Raw genomic sequence first — 17429 nt, 5'->3', positions numbered from 1 at the left:
AGAAAGGGGAAATAAGAAAGGAGGAGTATACATGAGTAGCCAACAGGTGCAAGGAGAAGGTCAGGTGGGCCAGACAATAAAAAAAGGTTTCTTCAGCTATGTTCGAAGCAAGAGGACGAACAAGCAAGTAGTATGTTATCTGCATGGAGAAGATGGAGAAATGCTATTGGGTGACAGAGAGAAAGCAGAACTGCTCAACACCTACTTTGCCTCTGTCTTCATTCAAAAGAAAAGAAGTGCCCAATCTGGTGATAACTTAATAACTGATATAAGGAGGGAGCTGCAGGTCAAGATAGGAAAAGAGGTGGTAGGGGAACACCTAGCTAGTTTAAATGAATTCAGATCTCCAGGCTGGAGGCCAGTCTTCTGGACACCGATACTATGAAAAGTCCTTAAACAGATAATTAAACAGTCAGTTTGTGAGCACTCAAAAAAGGATGCTGTGATTACTAAGACTCAGCATGGGTTTCTCAAAAACAAGTTATGCCAGATAGATCTCATTTCTTTTTTTGATGGAATTACAAGCATGGTGGATCAGGGGAATGCTGCGGACATAGTGTATCTTGAATTCAGTAATGCTTTTGACAAGGTCCCCCGTGTTATTCTTGTGGAGAAGTTAGTTAAATATAGGCTGGACCAGGTAACTGTTAGGAAGATTTGCAACTGGTTGACTGAACGAACCCAAAGAGTGCTCACTAATGGCTCATCAAATTTGCAGATGACACCAAACTGGGAGTGGTAGCCAATGCCACAGAAGAAGAATCAGGATTCAATATGACCTTAACAGATTGGAAAACTGGGCCCAAGTTAACACAAAGAATTTCAGTAGGGACAAATGTCTAGTTCTACACTTAGGCAGGAAGACCCAGCTACACAAATATGATGGGAGACACCCGGATCACCAATAGTACATGTGAAAAGGATCTAGGAGTCTTAGTAGACCACAAGCTTAACAAGACTCAATAGTGCAATACAGCAGCAAAAAAAAGCTGATGCTATTCTAGGCTGTATCAACAGAAGTCTAGTGTCAATCAAAGACAATAATAGTCCCACTCTATTCTGCCTTGGTCAGACCACACTTGGAATACTGCATCCAGTTCTGGGCACCAAAATTTAAGAAGAATATTGACAGGCTGGAATGTGTGCAGAGGATGGTGACCAAGATGATCAAGGATCTGGGAACCAAGCCTTGCGAGGAATGGTTGAGGGAATTGGGTATGTTTAGTCTGAGGAAGAGGAGACAGAGAGGAGATATGATAGCCATCTTCAAATATCTTAAGGGCTGTCACATGGAAGATGGAGAAAGCTTGTTTCTTTCTGCTCAAGAGGGTAGGACCCAAATCAATGGATTCAAGTTACAAGAAAGAGATTCCGACTAAATATCAGGAAGAACCTTCTGACAGTAAGACCTGTTTGAAAGAGGAGGAGACTCCCACGGAAGGTGCTGGAATCGCCTTCCTTGGAGATTTTAAAGCAAAGGTTGGATGACCATCTGTAAGGGATTCTTTAGGTCAGATTCCTTCACAGCAGGGGGTTGGACTAGATGACCCTTGGGTTTCCTTACATTTCTACGATTCTATGATTCTATGACAGATTTTCCCATCCCAACTAGCTAGTGATTCTATTTATTAAGTTCTCTTCCTCTTCCTCCTTCTCCTCTAGTTTTCCCAATATGACATTGCTTGCTTCCAGCCTCTGTTTTGAGGCTCTACTAAATTCTGTGCATATTCCCATTCCTTCACTCATCATTTCTTATTTCATTCTTGGCTTATAAATAACATCCTTGCTATAAAAATGTCTCCATATTAGCCACAGGCTCCAGTATTAAAAGAAGAGTGGGGAAACATACCGTGATATATCTTATTTAATGCTTTGATTTTTGAGCGGAACGATCTGTTACTTTAAATAACTCTGCTTTTAAGGATTAGATGCTTGGTGGGGTTTTTATTTGTTTACAGTGTCCCACAATCCACTTGAAAAGATTGGATACTCCATACTTTTTTTATCTTCATTTCACCTCATCCATCATGTTTTCCTTGATGCACAACTTTAAAGGTCATCGGCTGATTCTTCTTGAGCTTTTATCAACCTGCCAAGCAGCTCAAAGAGGTGTTTGAGTCTACAATGCTATATTCATTTTCTTGGGGTGTATGTGTTAATTTAATGGGAATTTAATTTAATTATTTAATTTAATTTAATGGTACTTACTTTTGAGTATGCATGTACAGTGTCCCATGAAGCTATGTGGGCATCAGCAGTTATTCATGAGAGGTGAAAAACAGCCTTCAGAAACCAGTTGAGAACACAAGAGAACTCAATTAAAGCTAAGGCCCATCTACTCTCACAGTGGCCAATCAGACGCCTCTGAGAGCAGGACCTGAGTGTAAGAGCACTATCCCCACCAGTGATTCTGAACCGTTATTCAAAGGCATACTGCCTACAACAGTAGATGGAGAACAGAGCTGTTCTAGCTAGTAGCCCTCCCTGAATTGTCTAATCCCCTCTTAAAAGTCATTTAAGTTGGTGGCAATTACTCCTTCTTATGTGAGCAAATTCAAACCAATGTCAGTCAGTGTACATCAGGGATAGCCAATGTGGCACCTTCCAGCTCCCATGGGTTAAGCTGCTGATCCGATCAACATCAATGCCAATGCATTAACTCAATCAAGGTTCAATTTGTCCCCCAGCAAGCATGGTCAATGGTCAGGGATAAGCAGAGGGGTAGCCCAACAACATCTGAAGGGTGCAATGTTGTCTAGCCATGGTGTAAACAATGCTGGGCCAGATGAGCCAGTGCTTTGACTGGGTATAAGACAATTTGTTATGTTCCTCTACTATACCTATTTCATATACTCCAAACTTACAGCTGTAAGCTGTATGTACTCAAGTACAAGAAAGGAGATTCCAACTAAACATTAAAAGCTGCTTGACAGTGGAATGAACCACCTCAGAAGGTGGCAGGCTCTCCTTTTTCGGTGGTTTTTAAATAGAGGTTGGGAGACCATTTCCCAGGGATTCTTTAGCTAGGATTCCTGCATTGCCGCAGGGGGGAGTGGATGAGATTACCACTGGAGTTCCTTCCAACTCTACAGTTCTAGGATTCTAATTACATATTAGGATATTTGGATGATCAGGGGTGGAACACGTGGTTGGTTGGCTAGCTCTGGGCTGGAGGAAGCAGAAGGCACGACACATTTAGAAAAGGGTTTCACATTCAAAGAGCTTGAGAAAATACTGCCACAGGCATTTCTTCACTGGAAGAGCCTCTTCAGCATGGCTTTCATTTTTGCAATCTGTGGCCCAGTTGCCCAAAGTGATGAATGCATGAGAGGGAAGGGGAGGAGGAAGGGGAAGGAGAGAACTTCCAGTGCTTTGAGGCATGAAATAAAAACAGCATTGCTATTGGCAACCGCTAATGCACACCTTTGAAAGACCACTTCAGTTGATAGAAACAGTTCATGGCCACCAGATAATATGAATTTTACGACCATATTTTGCAGGACTGATTCTCTGGATTGTAAAATGGTGTAATGCAGCCATAAGGCAGCGGTGAACACCAGGTGCTGAAAATCCCATCAGGGTTGGTTCCAAGGTCTGCCCCTACCCCCAGTATTGCAGGTTTCCACAGCAATAGCTTCCCAGCACTGCTTTCTGGAGCTGGCTCTCCAGGTGTCAGGGACTGGGCAGAGGAGGAATGGTGGAGACAGCCTCCCCATCCTGACCCTTCCAGAAGAGAAAGACAGTGTAGATTTACAACAGGGGTTTGCGGGAGGTCGCAGCTCAGAGGAAGATGAGGGGGAAAGCTGGTAAATGCAGTCGTACCTCTGTTTACATAGCCCTCTGGTTACGTAAACTTCAGGATGCGCGCATGGAAAACTCGGAAGTATTTCACTGGGTTTTGCCATGCAGGCATGCACAGAAGCAGTCTGCACATGCGCAGAAGCGGTCTGCACATGTGCAGAAGTGGTCCCACTGGTTGCAGAACCTGAGGATCAGACTGCACCTCCGGAACGGATCCCGTCAGCAACTGGAGGTACCATTGTAATGGGAAAGGAGTAGCAGGCAAAGTCAGAGCAGCAGCTGCCTGACGTAAGGAGCTCAAAGACAGAGGGCACATAGCAGCACTCATAGAAGTGATGAATGAGGAAGTGGGAGAGACGAAGGTGGGGGTTTTCACACGGGACAATGCCATTATCCAAGAGGCTGGGTTCTATAGCCTCTCTCTGTAAAGCTTGAAATAAAAAAGGACTGTTATAAGCTTTTCCTTGTCTTTATACTTTCCTGGGCAACCAGCAGCCGCTGACAGCACCCTGACATCAGGTGGGAATTGAACAACTGCAATGTAATGCTGCCAACCCACAAACCAGACACTATCTCCAGGAAGATACAATGGTTGATGCTGCAGGTTGGTGACCAAAGCAGTTTCTCTGCCAAAATGGGGTCTAAATCCTGATGGGAAAGGATTCAGAAAAACCAACGTCATTCAAGACTGCCAGCTCCAGATCACCTGGTCCAGAACATTGCCCAGGAAGGGAAAACATGGCATCAATCTATACAAACTGGGCTATTATATGCAAAATTTGTGGAAATTAGTGTCCTCTTTTTGGGGGGGAGGGTGATATGTAATTAACCACCATATTAGTAGGGCTGGATCACATAAGCAAAAAGGTTATTTAAGAGGAATAAACCAGATGAGGTGTAGGGTTGGGAGAAAAGAAATGATTCGGCCTGCATTTCAAATGCGAATCTACCTAATTTGTGTTTCTAAAACAATATGAAACACAGCCATCCTTCAACATTTGCAGTTCCCAAAATTTTGCAATTCTCCAGCCAAGTGAAATACACAAAAAAGCATCAACCGGGGCAAAGTGTGCAAGAAAAAATGCACATTAGTGAAAAATAATACCATGCATTTTATTAAGGAAAATATATGTATATTAGGAGAAACTGCATGCAAATATTTGCATATTAGATGAATCACTACTAAATCCAGTGCTTTCCCCCCACCCTTTTAAAATGTTTAGGGGTACTCTCATTTTGGCTGCTCCCCCTCGCCCCCTTCCTCCCCCCCAACCCCCAGACAGCGGCAGCGGCAGCAACGCTGAGAGGACAAGAAGGCCCACGACAGGTTCATCTTGAGCGAGGAGGGGCGAGCACTCACTGGCTGGTTCTAGCCTGGCAAGTGGAGGAGGAAGAGCAGCGCCGTCACCCCCACTGCAGCCGCCCCAGACTCCCCTCCTGGGGCACCAGCATGGAGAATGACACTTCTACTATAGAGACAGCTGGCATGTCGGTCCGTCAGTCCGTCGGGGCAACACAAAATGTTTAGGGGTATGCATACCCCTACGTCCCCCCAGAAAAAAAGCACTGACTGATTTTCACGAGGACTTCTTTAAAAAAAAAAGATAAATAAATTGCAATCTAATGTTGAAGTGTGAAGAAGTGGGGAAAGGAGAAATGAAGAGAAATAAAAATTGACAGATTTGTCCATCCCTCATGACAACAGAAAAACATAAGAAGAACCTGGCTGCTGTATGAGGTCAATTGCCCACCTACTTCTCACACTGGCCAACCAACTGGCCTGTGGGAAAGCAGCAGGCAGATTTTTTTAATTTAACTGTAACGACTTGGGTAGGATGGTCGGGAAGGGACTCAAGATTGGGCCTGCTCTTGGCACCAAGCTTGATGATCCCTCCTACTCTCTGGCTTGTTTTTCATTCCTGACTTGCTCTTTTGGAGGATGGGGCTGTTGACAGATACTGTCTACAATGTTCTACCTTCACTGTCAGATGAGGTATGCCTCTGAATGCCAATTACTGGTTATCACAGGTGGGCAGACTGCTGTTGCACTCCTGTCCAGCTTCCTAGAGGCATCTGGTTGGCCACTGTGAGAACAGGATGCTGGACTAGAGGGGCCACTGACCCAAAATCCAGCACGGCTCTTTATAGTGTTTTTATGCTCTCTTTTAAAGGGATGTGGGTGGCGCTGTGGGTTAAACCACAGAGCCTAGGGCTTGCTGATCAGAAGCTCGGCGGTTCAAATCCCCGCGATGGGGTGAGCTCCCATTGCTCGGTCCCTGCTCCTGCCAACCTGGCAGTTTGAAAGCACATCAAAGTGCAAGTAGATAAATAGGTACCACTCCGGTGGGAAGATAAACAGTGTTTCCGTGCGCTGCTCTGGTTTGTCAGAAGTGGCTTAGTCATGCTGGCCACATGACCCGGAAGCTGGATGCCGGCTCCCTTGGCCAATAAAGCGAGATGAGCGCTGCAACCCCAGAGTCAGCCACGACTGGACCTAATGGTCAGGGGTCCCTTTACCTTTACCTATGCTCTCTTTGGTCCTGCCTCCTGGATTTCCCCCACAGCTTTTGGCTCCTGGCTCACCACAGACTGTTACCCATGGCAGAACCATGACCAGATTGGACCCATTACATAAGGAAGCCAGGGAGATAAGACACAGGAGCAGGCACAAAGACAAACACCGTACTGCTGTTGCCTCTGCTTCCGAACAGCTGATTACCAACTTCCTAATGATGATGAAGTCCCAGGAGAAGGCTCCACAAATAATTACCCAAATCTCTCTCTTTCCTCTCACATACCATCAACATATTGACAGCTGGCACAGGCGATCAAAGGAATATTTGAATTAAATGGGTAACGATCAGACATCTTAAGGGCCTCATCAAAGCAGCAAGCAATCCATGTTGGAGTACTTTGCCCTGCTTCTAAAACAAGGCAATTCCAGATAAGTATTTTTCACAGCAGCGGTAAAATGATGGTGGTCAGGAAAAAGGCAAGGGGAAATCCCATGAAAGAATTTTATTGCAATGCTGTCCGCCGCCCCTTGTGTCTCAAGTATTACATTGCTGGTGACAGCCACAAAAGAACTGCTTAAGGGCAAAGAAAGAAAGAGGGAGCCCCACCCCTGAGAAAACACTGAAGAATTTATCCACCCCTTAAAGCAGGCATCCCCAACCTTCAGCCCTCCAGATGTTTTGGACTACAGTTCCCATCATCCCTGACCACTGGTCATGTTAGCTAGGGATCATGGGAGTTGTAGTCCAAAACATCTGGTGGGCTGCAGGTTGGGGATGCCTGCCTTAAAGAAGGCAATGAAATGCTTTTTCCCCCTGCCCCAATTTCTTTCCCCACAAAGCGCGTGAATTTTGTGATTCCCACAAGACGTAGTGATGGCTATCAAGCTGGATGGGTTTAAAAGCAGATGAGATAAATATAAGGGAGGAGAAAGCAATCAATGGCTGGTAGCTATGATGGTTGTGCTCTGCCTCCATTGTTAGAAGGCAGCAATGCTTCTGAATATCAGTTGCTGGGAATTGCAGGTTGGGAGAAACTCCCCACAGGCATTTGGCTGGCTACTATGAGAAGAGGATGTTGAAATGATGGCATTTGGCATGATCCAGCACAGGATCAGCACAGGATTTTCGAATCCTAGAATTGTAGTGTTGGCAGGTACCCCCAAGAGACATCTCCCCCAACCCCCTGAAATGCTCTCCTCGTGCTTTTGATGCAATTTTGTCACAGCTTAGTTCAAAACAAACAAGGCAGCTATGCAGTCTTGTTGGTCACACACACACACACACACACACACACACACACCTGGGATCCTCATTAGATTTGGATTGCTGGGTGCCAGATCTGCACCAGATTACAACTCCATGCTCTGGAGTGACATTAACCAGTGTGCAATGTCATAAAATGCCTCGTGGTGATTAATAATGCACCGTTGAGCCAGCCTGTGCGGTGCCACCTTGGTTTCTAATGATCTGCTCAGACCCTGTGATCCACTTTCATTCAGAAAGGGAACACCTCTGTGCAGCTGTTTCCATCATACTTCCCTAAGGCCCAAAGGCATGCAGGTCTGTCAGGAGGGAGGGGATATTTTAAGAGCTCAGTCTGCAATTGCTTCTGGATCGTCACATTGTGGGAGGGATTCAGTTGCATACCAGCAAATTTAGATTTGCACAATTAAAGCGATCAGAGTGATCTTATGCTCTTTTGCAATGAACACACTTTTGAAAAACTGGACCTTTTTCAGTAAGGAAAGTGACAGGGAAATTGACTAGAAAGTGTGAGATAGGGAGGGGGCAGAAAACCAGTTCAATTTGCATTTAAAGGTGAACATACCCAATTTTGCTTCCTAAAAGATTATGCAAAACTAAACACAACCATCCTTTGAATTTCACACCTCTCCACGTCTTGCAAAGCGGTTCTCTGGCAATGTAGTACGTACAAAAATTGATTTACTAGGATAAAGTGTGATACAAAAAATGCATCACATTTGCTTAGCTAGAACGTGTTCTTGAACTCTGATGTTTTTTGCTTGCCGGAATGGAGGATAGAGGTGTGTGAGTGCGCGCATCTACTGTATAAAGGTAAAATTCACATCCATTGCTCTGTCCATCACAAGTATGTGGCCCCTTGAATGTTGCCCAGAAGGGAATATGGCTCATTGTACTAGAAGAATGTTGCTGTTGACCATCACAGACAAAATTAGGCCTTTGTTTGTGTGAAGTGATGGTGGATGCCAAGAATGCTGGTTACCAGCCAAAGTGGCAGCTGAGGTCATGCTCTTGAACACGCCAGATAAGAAGGAGTTTTCCAGCAGAGGAAATGAATGTGGAACATATTCCTGTATGGGCAAAAACCCCATACATATCACAATGGAGGACAGCATAGAAGACAATCCAGAAGAAGCAGCTCCAATGCCCAAAGCAACCCGTAACATTTGCCTAGCAAACAAAAACAGCACATCCTAAATATCCTGTAGGCAGAAAGTGGAAGTGTGAAAAGAAAAAGAAAAGCATATCACAGGAATTAGGCTGGGAGGATGGCCTCTAATTATCTCTTCCTTTTGGAAATGGAGATGAAAGGACAGATGGGGCGATAATGATACGTATTATGGTCAGCTGAAGTTATAAAATAGCTTGTTCACAGAAGGTTGTATTTGCACCAAGCCTGCAGTTATTGTTTTATGACTCTTGCTTGAGCATTATGGTGCCTGCATCTAATAGTTTGGCATTTTATGAAAAAGCAAAGGGGGGAAAAACCAGAGATCTGAGTGAATTGGGAAGAAAATAAGCAATTTCCTCCCAGGCAGCTGAAGGAGTATGGAGGTCAGATAGCTGCTGCAAGGAAGAAGAAAAACACCCAGAAAATCATTGGTAAAAAGGATATCTCACCACCCACTTCAACCTAGGTTCCCTACTTTTTCTCCCAATAATCAAATTTGGAATTATGATAAATGGAGCACAGGATACAGCATCCCAGTGGCGTAGCGTGGGTTGTCAGCACCCGGGGCAAGGCAAGTAATTTGTGCCCCCTAACCCGTGGATTTGCGCCCCCTAACCCGTGGATTTGCGCCCCCTAACCTGTGGATTTGCCCTAACCCCAGATGTTGCGCCCGGTGTGGCCGGGCCCCCCTGCACCCCCCATGCTACGCCACTGCAGCTTCCTATTTCCGGTAGGCCAGGAATGGGGTCATTCCTAACACTGTGGGAGAGAGACAGATGGAGATAATCAGTTAATGATGGGGGAATTTCATTATCTGCATTCCTCTTTGGTTGGAAGAGGAACCAGGCTCTCATTCGCAGTTTGCCTAGTGCTTTTCCTCCCTATGGAAACATCCAGATGGGAACAGATATACCCCTGCTTTAAGTCATTTTCATACTATTTACTTCCAAGCTCGATGTGTAAGCTCTTTCGTGACGAAACGTCCGAGCATTGAACCACTGGTATATCACAAGTGGACTCTTTATTACTGCTTTTGAAATTGTTTAAGATAAAACCTATTTTGGAAAGAAACTACCTTTTATGGACATTTATTGTTTGTTTACAGATAGTTGCCTTGGTGATATTATCTTGTATCAATCGCCTTTAAGTTCAAACTGAATCCAATTTCTCCCTCATCCCTGCAAAGTGAGCTTGTTTGAATTTAAGGAAGAAGCATTGCAGTGATGCAACATTGGGAAGAAAGTAGGGGCGAACAAATGCCCCCATTACCATTCCTTCTATTTTTGATGCTCAAGTGGTAGTTGCCATTGCATACATAACCAAAACAGTTGCACCCATCCAAAAGAAAATGGTATCAATAGACTTGAGGGAAACTCCTGAGGGGTTGCAAAAGTATCACAAATACTGGAGCAACTCAGTCAGATGGATGTGGTACAAGTAATGATGAAGAAGAAGAAGAAAAGGAAGAAGAGCCTGGTAATGTTGCAATGTTGTAACCTACTCTGGGATCATGTGGTGGTGTGGTGGTGTGTCTAAAATATACATTTATAAATGAATGCAGCACAATGAGGACTAAGAATGCTTAGTTGCTATGGAATGCTGATGGGGTGAGAGTTGGGAAGGATTAAAAAACATGTTGAAGGAGCAGTGGAACAGAGAGTCCTAGAAAACATACCCTCCAACATTTCACCAATAAAAATAGGGACGTCCCATTCCATAATGATAATGCCCTACATATCTTACCCCACTCTGGGCAGCTTCCAACATATATAAAAACATAAACATTAAACATTAAAAAAACCCCTTCCCTATACAGGATCCCCTTTAGACAGCTCAGGGGTTGGATAACTCCATACCCTCCTCCAACATTTCTCCAATGAAAATAGGGACATCCTAAGGAAAAGTGGGACTTTCCGGGATCAAATCAGAAACCAGGATGGCTTCTCTAAATCAGGGATGTCCCTGGAAAATAGGGACACTTGGAGGGGCTAAGAAAAGGTCATGGCTGACTGGACCACCAAATAGAAGCACTTCACATAGGAGTGTTTTGTTACAGGACACCTTATTACATTCCATTATTCTTGGAAGAGAAATAACTCAATGGTAGAGAATCTACTTTGCATGTAAAAGATTCCACATTCAATCACTGACATCTCCAGGGAAGACTACTGGGAGAAAAAGCTATGTCTAAAACTCCGGTGAGTCACTGCCAGGAACTGCAGAAAGTACTGAGTTAGACTGATCAATGATCTGACTTAATACAAGGCAACCTTCTATGTTAGTACTGTACATGGATAGTATTCCATGACTTGTCTGAATTTGGAGGTCAGTGGTACAGAATCTGCTTTACATACAGAGGATCCTAAATTCAATTTCTGACATCTCCAGGTAGCGTTGTGAAAGACTCCCTGTCTTAACAACTCCCCCCGCCCCACAAGAGCTGCTGCCAGTCAGTGTAGACAATACTGAGTCAGATGGTGTGACTCAGTATAAGATAGCCTCCTTTATTGGGTTTGCTCTGTTGTGTATTTTGCTTCTTCTGAATTCCCATTTAACTAGAAGAATGAATTGCTCTTTCTTTCTTTCTTTCTTTCTTTCTTTCTTTCTTTCTTTCTTCTCCTTCAGTTTATCTTTTGTCCCATCCCTTTGTCAGAATAGGTGTGCACTGATAAAACATTGCAAATAAAGAAAACTAAAGAAATGATGTGATTTTACCTATGTTAGAATCAGGGTCCTTTTTGTATGGTGTGTTACTAATGGGCACATGCTCTCATGCACAGAAAGAATCTTGATATGACTGCATGCCTGCCTACCCCATGCCTATGTACCTATGACAGCATCAAAGTCATTTTTGTGCAGTGCTTTAGAAATAGGCATATGCTCACATGCACATGAGTTAAACACTGCACAGAGAGAAGCTGAATGGGAAGACACCCAAGATTTCATTTTTTGTAAAGGTAAAGGTAAAGGGACCCCTGACCATTAGGTCCAGTAGTGGACGACTCTGGGGTTGCGGCGCTCATCTCGCTTTACTGGCCAAGGGAGCCAGCGTACAGCTTCCGGGTCATGTGGCCAGCATGACTAAGCCACTTCTGGCAAACCAGAGCAGTGCACGGAAATGCCGTTTACCTTCCCGCCGGAGCGGTACCTATTTATCTACTTGCACTTTGAGGTGCTTTCGAACTGCTAGGTTGGCAGGAGCAGGGACCGAGCAACGGGATCTCGCCCTGTTGCGGGGATTCGAACCGCCAACCTTCTGATCAGCAAGCCCTAGGCTCTGTGGGTTAACCCACAGTGCCAATAATATAAACAGAGGGAAAAGACACTGATGGACTCTGAAAGAATCGAAAACTGTGGCCAAGTGGACAATGCAGTGTTTCTTGCAAAATGCTACCCATGATAAAGGAAACATATTCACACAACGCCACCATGCTAAACCACAAAAATGTACACAAAAGCATATTTAAAATGCACTGATGTGGCCGTCAATGTTTATGCAAGATACCTTGCCAAACGGATTAGTGCAGGAGGCATGGTTTGTTTCCATGCCACTGCAAAACACACCTGCCAGCTGCTTATGAATATGCAGCCGCCAACCCCTGCAGCAGGACTGTTGGGCTTGATTTATGCTTTACTGATTGATTGATTGATTGATTGTGTGTGTGTGTGTGTGTGTGTGTGTGTGTGTGTGTGTGTGTGTGCATATATATATATATTGCTCCTATTTCTCGAAAGAGACTCCATAAGACTAACAAACAGTAATAGAAAGAAAAGAAAGCAAACACAGTTCTTTAACTATCTCCAGTGCATTCAGATACATTTAACAATATCCTACCTGTTTAACAAATCCCAGCAGCTCAAAAGTACTATAACACTGAGCCAACTAAAGGCCTTTTTATAGAGCCAAGTCTTCACTGGCCACAAGAAGCAATACACTGATGGGGTGTGATGGTCCACGAGACAAAAGGTTGTATGCCAATTGACAGCAGCCCCACCTCCCCAGGTTGAAGGATTTGGAGCAAGGATCCAGATGATAACTGGAGCATGTGGAGAGGAATGCACCAAAGGATGTACAAAGCTCCCAAGCCTTTGAGGACTTTAAAGGTTAAGGTAAAGGTAAAATGTAAGGTAAAGGACCCCTGGACAGTTAAGTCAAATCAAACTTGACTATGGATTGTGGCTTTCATCTCCACTTTCAGGCTGAGGGAGACAGTGTTTGTCCACAGACAGCTTTCCGGGTCATGTGCCCAGCATGACTAAACTGATTCTGGCATAACGGGACACTGTGACGAGTACCAGAGCGCATGGAAATGCCGTTTACCTTCCCGCTGCAGCGGTACCTATTTATGTACTCACGCTGTAAGCTTTTGAACTGCTAGGTTGATAGGAGCTGGAACAGAGCAATGGGAGCTCGCCCTGTTGCACTGACTCGAACTGCCAACCTTCTGATCCGCAAGCGCAAAAGGCTCAGTGGCTTAAACTACAGCACCACCTGCTCCCTGTTTTTTTACCTAAAGGTTAAGGCCAACATCCTGAATTGACTTGAACTGATCAGTGGGTCTCAGACTGATTTCCCACTGCAAAAGTGTTGCAGAATCTTTCTGTCTACTAAAATAATACTAGTTGCTGGAATCTAAGAACTGTTCTGCTGTCCGGTATTTCATGAGAAGAGTTTGCTACTTAAAGAAGTTGGGGAGGGAAATACTCATTTGGTTTATAGATATCAAATCAATGGCCTATAATGATGTCATAAAGGGAATACATGAAGCTGCCCTAATAGAAGACATTTTATCTAGCTCAGTATTGACTCCACCGGCACTGACTCTTCAGAGTTGTGGGCCATTTGCTCAGGGCCAGTGGTTTTGTTTCCCATTCTTGCACCATGAGATATGCACTTTTAACCAGCTGCACTCACCTTCAAGCCAGTGCTTTCTGCTTCAGAGCCCTTGTCCACACCTGTGATGTAAATCCCAAGAGCATATTCGGCTCCTCCTCGGATCATGAGGCCAAGTGATCGTCCTTCATTCAAGACCAGATTCACCTGCGCCAAGGAAATAATGATGAGTTTTGGAGCTCTGTAGGCACACACAGAAGGTTGCGTCCAACAACTACTCTGAGCAGATACATTGGATTTAATAAAGATGACAAGCTTAAGTCCACTCATTTCAGTTGGTCTACTCTGAGTAGAACTTAATTGGCTACAACCCATAGTTGTTGATATGGATGTGACCTGGGCAAACAAGAATAAGAGATGGCTGTGACTACAGGGTTGCGAAGGTGGGGACTCAGAACTAACAGAACACCATGTCTATTCAGAAGTCAAGCTGAATTTGATGGGGCTTACTGCTAAGTACATGGGGTTAGGATTCTATCCAATTTTAGTCCTGCTCAGAGTAGACTCATTGAAATTGATGGGCATGACTAACTTAGGTTCATTAATTTCAATGGCTCTACTCTGAATAGGACTTAGTTGGATGCAACCAGTGCTTTTTTCCGGGGGGACGCAGGGATACACATACCCCTAAACATTTTGTGAATCTTTGTACTTTTGTTCATTTACTGTATTTATTTTCCCCGATTTGAACTATAAAATGGTGATTTTCTTGAGTCAAAATGAGAGTACCCGTAAACATTTTTATTTAAAAAAAAAAAAAAAAAGCACTGGATGCAACCCAATGTTATTTAAATACTTAAGAGTAGATTCTACTAAATTTTATTCAAAGCCTATCAGCTGATATTAATGTACATGAGTAAGTGAGGTCCATTAATTTATATAAGTCTACTCCGAGTGCAGCTTAGTTGAATACCAGCCTAATACACTGATTTGCAGTCCCATGATTCCTTGTTTCATATATGGCCACCCAGCCACTTTGAGCTTTGGAACATGCACTGTTGTAAGTGCCACATGATACTCATTCCACATCAATCTTTTAGTGCGGCACCACCCACGCTTTGGTGCTCCCTGCCTATGGATATCAGGCAGGCATCTTTATGGCAATCTTTTTGGTGCCTTAAAGTTTGAAAGAAAGAGAAATGAAAATTGACAGATTTGCCCATCCCTAAAGGAGAACCAGGTAAATCACTGCTTATTGGATTTACTCCATTTTAGGTTCTCTAGCCCTTGTTGTTCCGTAACTCTTGAAACCTTCTCCCTCCAGCCCCTTAATAAAGGTCCACACTTTGATGTGGGCCACAAACTGACCAAGTCTTCCCCTCCTACCTGTACTGCCTTGCACCTAGAAAATTGAGACAGTGGAAAGAACCACACAGGTGACCCTCAACAGCCCCTGATGGAATAAGCAACAAAGGTTGGCAGCATTAAAGGATCCTGAAGCTGCAAGGCAAAGTGGAAGGGACAATGGGAATCAGAGTGCTAGACGTCTGAATGTCACAGGCTGTCAATGGGCAAAACTGATCCAACAGGAAGAGGAAGGCAGCTGAGCAGAGAAAGAGAAAGAGATTAATTATACAGGAAGTATCTCATCTTCCTTATATGAATGACCATCCTCCTTACAGATTTTCCATAGGCATCTGGTTGGCTACTATGAGAACAGGGTGCTGGATTACATGAGCCCTTGGCCTCATCTAGGAGCCAGGACCTTCTCATGACTTTAGCAATGAAGAAAGATGGTTGCTTTCACATCCTGCCTTTGGGTTTGCTGAAGGCATCTGTTTGGCCGCTGTGGGAAAGAGGATGCAGGACAAGATAGACCTTTGACCTGATCCAACAGGGCCCTTTCTGATGTAATTAGGGTGTATTGCTATGTTATATGTGATATGGATCCTTGTGCTTTGGAAGGGAGACTAATGGTTGCTCCTTTCCCTCTCTCCAGATGGTTCATAAACACTCTCTCTCTCTCTCTCTCTCTCTCTCTATATATATATATATATATAGAAAGCATATATATATATATATATATATTGGTTTTTCAAAATTTTCTACATTTTAACTATCCATTTCAAGCATTAAAATAAAAGGTTCTACTGAACCTTCAGCAGACCTCCTTCTCTACCTCCATGGGTTCCATATTCAAGATAAAATTTTCTGCATCTTTTCCCTTTATCCATCTGTTAAATATTTGTAGTTACCATACTTAATTCCACATTACAGGTGTCATTATATCCCTGCCTATGATTTTAACTGTTTATAATGGTCTTTTAAGTAAATTAAAAATTTACTCTAGTCTTTTAAGAATACTTGTTCTTCCTGGTTTCTGATCTTCCCCGTCAGTTTCACCACCCCTGCACACTCCATCAGTTTAGTCTGCCATTCTTCTTTTGTTGGTAGTTCTCCTTCCTTCCATCTCTGGGCTAGATGGTTCATAAACTTCTGTTGTGTGCACCTCCTTTTTGTAACATAAAAACATAAGAGGAGCCTGCTGGATCAGGCCATTGGCCCATCTAGTCCAGCACCCTGTTCTCAAACTGGCCACCCAGATGTCTGTGGCAAACCAGCAAGCAGGATTTGAGCACAACAGAATGCTCCCCTCCTGAGGTTTCCAGTAACTAGTATTCAGAGCATAGTCATCACGGCTAGTAGCCTTGTCCTCCATAAATGTGTACAATCTTCAATAAAGCTTTCAGAGTTGGTGGCCACCATGGCCTCCTGTGTTAAAAAGTGCTGCATGAAGAAATTCTTTCTTTCTTTTATCAGTCCTGTTTCTTATATCTGTCCTATCCCGTCCCTACATTTACCTGGTTGCATCAGAGCTCTGAGAGCAAGGAATTAAACTTTAGTTATCTCTAGAGTGTGATTAATGCAACAAAGTCCTCTACTTACAGTATGAATATGAATATGCTCTGCCTCAAGCATGCAGGGACTGTAAGTCCTGGTTGGAACGGAAAATGCTTTTAATTGCATTTTCAGTCAAACTAATATACCTCAGGCTCTCAGGAGAAAACCCCAAGCAGATCTGATTTCTATTAGAATTCAGGCGAAGTACAGCTTCAGCATACAGAAACGTTTCCCCCCCTTTAAATAATACTGCACAGCATATGCCTTATTGACAAAACGCTGCTGTAGGCTGTGAGCTCTCTGAGGAATCAGATAACTAAAGGAGTGAATTTATTTCTCTTTAGACTTGGGAGCAATTATCTTGGTAAAAATAGATGGAAGAATTATGAAGTCTTTCCAGGAGGCTTGTGATCGCAAAGGCAGACACCTCTTTATTGCAAAGTTGGAGACAGGAGTGCATTAATCCCATATTAATTAGAGAGTTTAGCAGCCAGTATGTAATAGAGCAGAAGTAAAGACATGGGTATGTTTGATAAAAGAGGTAATCATTTGTTTTTTGAAAATGCTACTCCTATGATATTCGTGGAACTGTATGCAACGATAACATTCAAGGAACAGGATTTAATGCTTATTTGGTTGTGATAGTGGCTTAGAAGAATAGACAGGAGGGATACAGATTCCAATGGAGCTGTCATCACATGTAACGAAGGATCAGGAGCTTGGAACCATGGACAGTCGGCATTATTACATTTTAATCTTGCCCTTTTCCCAAACAGTTCAAGCTGGTGTACACCAGTGGACCTGATCCTTAATTCCCCCTACCATGGTTCTCTTCACTGCATTGCATCCTCACATCAATGCATTCGGGTATGTTAGGCTGAGAGAGAGACAGAGAGAGAGAGAGGGTGGCCTAAGGTAACCCAAGGAACTTCATGGTTTGCCC

General features: G+C 43.7%; 1 protein-coding gene across 2 annotated transcripts in view; it reads right to left on the bottom strand.

Annotated features, from left to right (window-relative positions):
* WHRN (whirlin) overlaps positions 1-17429 on the bottom strand; it is a 109851-nt gene that overhangs the window by 45869 nt on the left and 46553 nt on the right. For both annotated transcript variants that reach the window (XM_028715356.2, XM_028715354.2), the window contains exon 3: positions 13667-13792. In XM_028715356.2, coding sequence (XP_028571189.2) covers positions 13667-13792 — 126 coding nt within the window. The remainder of the gene's footprint in view (positions 1-13666; positions 13793-17429) is intronic.

Source organism: Podarcis muralis, chromosome Z (genome assembly GCF_964188315.1).
Source record: "Podarcis muralis chromosome Z, rPodMur119.hap1.1, whole genome shotgun sequence".
Classification (NCBI taxonomy): domain Eukaryota; kingdom Metazoa; phylum Chordata; class Lepidosauria; order Squamata; family Lacertidae; genus Podarcis; species Podarcis muralis.
The sequence above is the reverse complement of the archived record's forward strand: the minus strand, read 5'-3'. Positions and strand labels throughout refer to the sequence as shown.